Here is a 7,171-nt window from a genome sequence, read left to right on the forward strand (position 1 = left end):
TTATTATTATTATTATTAATTATTATTATTATTATTATTATTATTGTTATTAATTATTGTTTTATTAATTATTATTATTAATACTACTATAATTATTATAACATTGTTATTACAATTACTCAGGTGATATATTATGTGCTCAAATTTGTTGTGTATTATTAGTGTTGACATTTTTAAGAATGAGATAATGATAATGATAATAAATTAATGATCAGTTATAATAATATATTTTAGCCACAAATGCTTTACATGCCATGTTCACATTTTATTTGTTGCGAAGGATGTGGGAATCGATTTGATCAATGTCCAGCATGTCGACAAAAAATATGTGGCAAAATAACTGTTTATCAATGATTAAATGATAAATTAAGGGAATTTAAATGAAATTCGAATGATTTTTTTCTTTTGTTTTCTTTTTTTTCCCCCCCAAAATTTAACATAAATAAAAAGAAATTAATTTCGGATGTAATTGAAGAAAACGAGAAAATTAATAATATAAATTACATTTTTGTAATAAAAAACAAAAACAAATGAATTAAATAAGGGATAATTTAGAATATTGTCTTTCCCTCTCATCGATCAATTAATTACCTTGTTTTTTTTTTTGTTGGCAAACTCTAATTTGATAAAGGTATTTTAAACTTGAGTAGTTAATTTTTTTTTTTTCGTTATTTTTACACACTGCTATATTCAGTACTGTCCTGCCATTTTATTGCATTGTTTTATTTACTCTCATTATAATTGTAATTATAATGATAGCCGTTATTATTACCATCATTATTACTACTATTGTTATTATTATTACTGTTATTTCTTATTATTACTATTATTACCATCATCGACATTATTGGTACTAATGTAAAAACAATTTTAATTGTTAACGAAGCCTGCCAAAATATCTCTTTCGAGAATTTTCTTCCACTTTTCCTCCGTTTGTTCTTGCTTTTTTCATCTTGCATTTTTTTCTAGTTTATTCTCTAATTACTCACCTCTTCTGGCATTATCATTTTTTTCGCTTTTTCTCTTTTTTTTGTTCTGTTTTGCTTTCGTGGATTTTCAAAATAAAATTGCTTCAATATTTATCGCATTTTTTTAGTAGCAATAGTAACAGTAATGATTGCAGTGATATTTTTAGTCTATTATTGACATGTGCGAAAAGAAAATACAAATGAATAGTTGGAGAATTATACTGGTGCATTTTGGAAAAAATACCATTAGCACATTGGTGAAACGTTGAAATGGAAGACCATTTAATTGATAGCTCCATGAAATACATGCTATCCAAACGATAAATCTGATAGAGTAGATAGCTAAGATGAAAAACATAACTTCAGCAGTACTAGGAATACTTCCAGTTCTCAACATGAAAACAGTATTGCTTTGTCAACCAGTCACGATTTCAGGTGATAATATTCACTTCACATAATTAGGAATCAATTTTGTGCCCCAATTGCTAACGAAATATAGTCAGGAAGCTAGCCTGTGTAATCAGTCTAGCCATGTCTGCTCATCTTTATTTGTTGCATATTCATACAGTTTACATGAAATGTACAAAAAATATCAGTATAATTGATAGTGCGACACGAGAAATTGAAATTCAGTTCATAAAAAATGAACTGATAGTTCATATGTAGCAAGCTGATAATTTCATTTTGTCGAGAAACCCAGCGAATTCCAGATCTCCGAAATGATTAAAATTATAAGACTATTACATCCAACAAATTACTCCTGTACAAATCATTTTCAATGCAAATTTCCGCGCTGAACGACAATTTGCACTCCGAAAATATATTCAGACTATTTCTGGAGTTGTAGATTTAAAAAGTTCTAATTGTGAGATATTTGTGAAAAAAAAAATAACGCAAGTATATAACATAAACAACAAACATGGAAGAATGTAAATATGAAAAATATGCATCCATGGGAATCCCAGCAATTTCATGATGTGACAGTAATGACAATTTGTAAAAGATAAATAAGCCATTCCCTAGTTCTAAATTAATGCTTTATGTTATATACTGTCAGGGATCATCAAAAACGGATTAATTGCACGGTCTCATGGATATGATCGGTTAATATTATGAAATCCTTCGTCAGTACATCCCATCCTTGCTCAGTAAACCGAAATGCTTGAGTTCCAACCAAAATTACTGTGCACTCATTCATGTTTTACGGGAATCTCCGTATCAACGGTGATGGCTTCTTGTGGTGGATTATATGGTGCTTTGATTTGCAGAATTCCATCCGACGTGAAGTGGCATGTCATATCTTGAAAAAAACCTTTACAGCTCTTTCTCGACCGAAGTCTTCATTTAGCATTAATAAACAACTTTCAAATTAAATTTTCTTTCAAGTTCGGAACTCATAAAAGAGAAATAAAAAAAACCTGAATAAAAATTTGTGATTACCTTTACTAACCACTCCTTGCGGTAGTGTGATTTTACGCAAATATTCAAACTTCGTTTCGTCATCTTTGTGTTTTGCTTCAACCGTCAGAGTATTTTCCTTCGCATTGGTCTTGACAGTGACCTGCACACATTAACAACTAAATTGAGATTGGATTTTGCAAAAATCTAAAATGATCAGAATGTTGTTCAAAAATTAATGATGTTCTCATTAAATTATTTCCAGGGAATACCAACCGTAAACGAGAAAAGAATTAGCTTGTAGGTTAAATTTTAATAGTATAGAGATATCCGATACAAACCTCGTCTGGCTTGAATCTGCGAACATCGAGTTCCAAAAAGAATTTTTTTACGCCGTCTTCTTCCACGACTGGATTCAGAACGCGATATGATTCTATTTGCGAGGGGTGTTCGCGAACTCCTATAGGTCGAAAACTATCAAACCAATCGCGTGAATTCCCTTAAAATGAGATCAAATTCACTTACTGCTCCCATCTGACAAAAAAAATCACAATGAAGGGGTGACCTAAGAGGAAGGGGTCTATAGAACTGGAACAAAAATCGGAATCTAAATCTCTCAGAAATTTACTAATCGAAACATTTGTAAAAGACTGTTGAAATCTAAGATTCACTGTTATCACTGTGAATGCATTACTGTGTTTTAGTTCCCAAGTATTTTCTGTTTGACTAATAGTAATTTCAGTTTAAATCCTGTCAGTGCTTAATATCCGAGGAAATCTGATGGGATTCATTATCGTACGCTTTACTAATATTAACACCACGTTTTCCTCAGAGGTCACTGCACTGCTGAACTTGACACCACAGTTATGGAAACAGCACAGAAATACATAGCATAGCCAAACAAACCCTTCTCCTACTAATCTTTAACCGATACTGTTGATAACTCAATCAGCAGTAAGTAGAACTGGAACAAAGGCAAGAATCTAAATCTTTCAAAAAACGTATACAACGAACTTCAGAAAACTAGTAAAGACCGGTAAATTCTAAGATTCATTATTATCCATATAAAGTAAACTAGCAACTCACAAAAGACTCGATCAAACTGTCGCTCAATTTCCTGCAGCTGCCTATCAATACTCCTGAACACTGATGATAGTGGATACCTCGACCCGAAAGAATAATTCCTGGCAGAAGAAACCCATGGTTCATTAATTACAGCACCAATCCCCCGACGTATAATCTGTCTACTTAATAAGCGCAACATAAAGCGTTTCGAATCTGCAAAACAACGACTGAAATGATAAATATGGAATCCAGTGAATTGTCGAGTTAATTTTCACCAATGCTCAACGTAAGACAATCTAGGATATAACATATGAAATCTCATGCCCGGTGAAGCAAAATGAAACGAGGAGATGTGGTATTATTCGGTAAAAAAATATGACTGCCGGAAATCACCCCAGACATTCTATAACAAGAGGATATTCTAGAAGGAGTAAATGGTCCAGTAATGATATCTTTCGAATGGATATTATCGGATAATGAAATTACCGGGATAACGGAACAATGCCAAAAGAATGTGGAGAACGGAACAATGCCAAAAGAATGTGGAGAACGGAATAATGCCAAAATAATGTGGAGAAAGGAACAATGCCAAAAGAATGTGGAGAACGGAATAATGCGGAGAACGGAACAATGGCGTAATATGCAGAGAAGGAATTTCGAAAAATAAGTAACAATGCGGGAATATGAACAGTAGCATAATTGAAAATTAAAATTTGATACAATGACTACAGCAAAACTAAGGAAAAGGAAAAGTGAAGATACATCACCGTTAAATGCAGATTACTACGTGATAATCATCTACGTGGAGTACGTGATCCCTCCCCTTCTACTAAATAAAGAAACCGTAAACACCAATAACTCCACGTGTAACAACGACTGCCGAAGTAGTTACTGGCTTGCTTTTATACATCTAGTGGACGGCCTTTCCAGAAATTTCCCGAACATTCTGACTCATTGCTGGATGATGAAATCTTGAACTTTGCTGATTTATTTTTAGACGCAAACAATCATCGAATGCACCAATGTATATGATTTACTTAAGTGTAACTTACTTACATTAACTTACTTCGAACTATACCATCACGTTTACGTGAATTTCTTTTTTACATCTTTGACCAGCAGAGCCGTGATGACCCTTAAATTTGTATTTTATGTCCATGCTATTTTCATGTGTGCTTACGGTGTAACACATCAAAATGTCAATGTACAAAGACGTGAAAATATACAAATCAAAAAGAATGCGGGAAAGAAGATCGAATATTTCATAATTGATCACATATTTTAATTAAAAATTTTCGTTTAATTTTTTTTTTTTAAAAAAAAAGTTTCTGTTTAATTTTCTTTTTTTTGGTTTTTGGAAATAGTTGGCTTATCAAATATTTTTAGCTCGAGGGATTTGATTGCTCGGATTACCATAATCTAAAAATGTATTCCACATACTATAACAGCAATAATAATTACCTGTTGTTCTTGTTTTACTACAAGAAGCAAGCAGAAAATAAAATGCTAGAAAAAAAATCATAAGTGAGGTGAAATTTTACGATTCACAAAATCTTCCAGGTTGAAATTCCGGAAGTTCATCAGTCGGGCAATGAAGTTTAAGATGAACATTTAAGTGATTATGAGGGGTTTTTTTTTTCATTTATTCTTTCTCAGATTTCTTCCATCATTAGTTTTATTTCTGTTGTTAATTATAATTAGAAATGAAAAATATGATATGGCAAACATATGCGAACAAGAAAGAAGGAAAGAAAAATTGCAAAAGAAAAACTTTATGGTATACCAGAATTTTCCAGTTCTAAATCTTAGAAATTCATCGCTTGGGCGGCGAAACTTGAACTGAGCAGGTAAAAGACAATGAAGCAATCTCTTTTATTTCTTCATTTGTAATTTGTTTCATTATTAATTTCCATTGTGTTTTTAAAATTTCATTCCTTCTGTTTCATTATTATTTTCATTCAGTTTTTTACCATAGTTATCAACTATTTCGATTTAGACTAATTAATTCTTCAGTAATATTCATTTGGATATTCAGAATATCATTGGATGATCGATCAAGTGCAGTGGGATATGCATGTGGATAATGTAATGAGTAATCTCGAAGAAATTTTAATTTTTATAGTTCTTGAATTAAATTGTTGTAGTATCAGTTATATTTCATTATATCATTAACATAAATCTCCACGGAATCCTTCCTTTTATTTGTTCTTAACTTCCTTAATTTTTCTTAATTATTTACAAATTGTTCGTTATTTACAGTTCTTGTCGATCTCTGCTATCTCTTCTGCTTTAGCACATTTTATTTTTATTTGCTGCTCTAGCTTATGAATATTACAAATAACTTAATTTTCTAACTCCTGATGAAGTCTATTTTCTGCACAAATTTCCCTTCTTATTTGTAAAACTGTACTATTTTGCAAAACTGTATTATTTTTGCACTATCTTGTTTATACTCAATCTCTAATAAATCTCAAAACTAGCTTCCGATTTCTCTATATGTATAATTAATATCACAGTCGGAAGCTTATTTTCAGGGATGGATAATAACATAAGTTAGCTAGAGTCCTCCTGGTCTGGAGATTCTGGATAAAATGGGAAAAAGTTATTGTTTACGGTTAAAGTGCGTCTATGGTTTATAGCAAGCAGCAAAATTGGCCTGGGACGAATTCGTTTCATTGCCACCTCAACATTTCGTGGTGGAAGAACGATGATATTTGGAAGCTAGTTTTGAGATTTATGTAATAGTTTCATTCCGGGAGAGGGTGGGAGGGTAGGATAGGATGGGAGGGGATGAGGAATAATTTCTTTTTGGTTTTCATTTTTACATATTGTATGGAAACAAATATTCGGTGGGGATTTTAAATGGTTTTGAGATTAAAATTGCTTGAATAATTAGGGAAAATCGAAGGAACCATTTTCAGGAATACTTGAAGATAAAGAAATATCATCTACTGGATTCATTCAGGAGTGAATGGTTGTTTTATTATATATGTCTTTTTTTTTTAAATTCATTTTGTTTATCGATTAATCATAGTGTATGCCTCATGTAGATGAAAATATCAGTGTCAACAGTAGTTGTTCATTAATTATCTTATACAACTGCACTGACTTCGTTATGAAAATCAATAATTTTTGCAGGACATTCGAAGATATTTTGGTGGCAGTGAAGGGAAAAGTGCCCTCACGGAGCTAAGAGCTAGTCAAGGTAGTCCTGTAAGAAGAAATACACGATGTCAGGTTCCACAGAAGAAACCAAGTAAGAAGCCGCTGGTAGCAGATGTCGTGCTCTCCGACACATGTAAGCATGAATGTTATTCAAAAAGCTCGTTATCTTTGCAGTTTACAAAACCGAAATCTATCCTTTGTAGCAAAGTGAATATCGATGTGGAATATTATGTAAAATACTATGTTATAATACAGTATATTATATAATATATATGTACATATATATATACATATATACATATATATATGTATATATATATATATATGTATATATACATGTATATACATATATATATATATATATATATATATATATATATATATATATATATATATATATATATATATATATATATATATATATATATATATATATATATATATATATATATATATATATATATATATATATATATATATATATATATATATATATATATATANNNANNNANNNATATTATTATTATTATAATTATTATTATTATATATATATATATATATATATATATATATAT

General features: G+C 30.7%; 3 protein-coding genes across 3 annotated transcripts; 2 read left to right on the forward strand and 1 right to left on the reverse strand.

Moving 5' to 3' along the window:
* Positions 1–1,985: 1,985 nt before the first annotated feature.
* Positions 1,986–3,650, reverse strand: LOAG_11186 (hypothetical protein). The gene is made up of 4 exons (XM_003146711.2): positions 3,453–3,650; positions 2,708–2,865; positions 2,409–2,529; positions 1,986–2,268 (listed from the first exon to the last, which is right to left on the reverse strand). Exons 1-4 carry the CDS (start codon positions 3,628–3,630, stop codon positions 2,159–2,161), a joined length of 567 nt encoding a protein of 188 aa, XP_003146759.1. The 5' UTR covers positions 3,631–3,650; the 3' UTR covers positions 1,986–2,158.
* An 87-nt stretch (positions 3,651–3,737) lies between these two features.
* LOAG_11188 (hypothetical protein) lies at positions 3,738–4,066 on the forward strand (the record flags this gene model as incomplete). Its single annotated transcript, XM_003146712.2, has 1 exon — positions 3,738–4,066. A coding segment is annotated over exon 1 (189 nt), but the record flags the coding sequence as incomplete, so codon positions are not given.
* A 1,082-nt stretch (positions 4,067–5,148) lies between these two features.
* LOAG_11189 (hypothetical protein) lies at positions 5,149–6,863 on the forward strand (the record flags this gene model as incomplete). The annotated part of the gene is made up of 3 exons (XM_003146713.1): positions 5,149–5,208; positions 6,071–6,127; positions 6,570–6,863. 3 exons carry the CDS (start codon positions 5,149–5,151, stop codon positions 6,861–6,863), a joined length of 411 nt encoding a protein of 136 aa, XP_003146761.1.
* Between the last annotated feature and the right edge of the window lie 308 nt (positions 6,864–7,171).

This window comes from Loa loa (assembly GCF_000183805.2).
Source record: "Loa loa unplaced genomic scaffold supercont3.942, whole genome shotgun sequence".
Lineage (NCBI taxonomy): Eukaryota > Metazoa > Nematoda > Chromadorea > Rhabditida > Onchocercidae > Loa > Loa loa.

Bases quoted from the DNA above. Each gene is read 5' to 3' on its own strand.
- LOAG_11186 (XM_003146711.2), bottom strand. From the start codon at position 3,630: ATGTTGCGCTTATTAAGTAGACAGATTATACGTCGGGGGATTGGTGCT. The intron at 2,866-3,452 runs GTGAGTTGCTAG...TCTCATTTTAAG, and splicing joins ACAGTTTGATCGAGTCTTTT to GGAATTCACGCGATTGGTTT. The intron at 2,269-2,408 runs GTAATCACAAAT...GTTTTTTTCAAG, and splicing joins GCAAGGAGTGGTTAGTAAAG to ATATGACATGCCACTTCACG.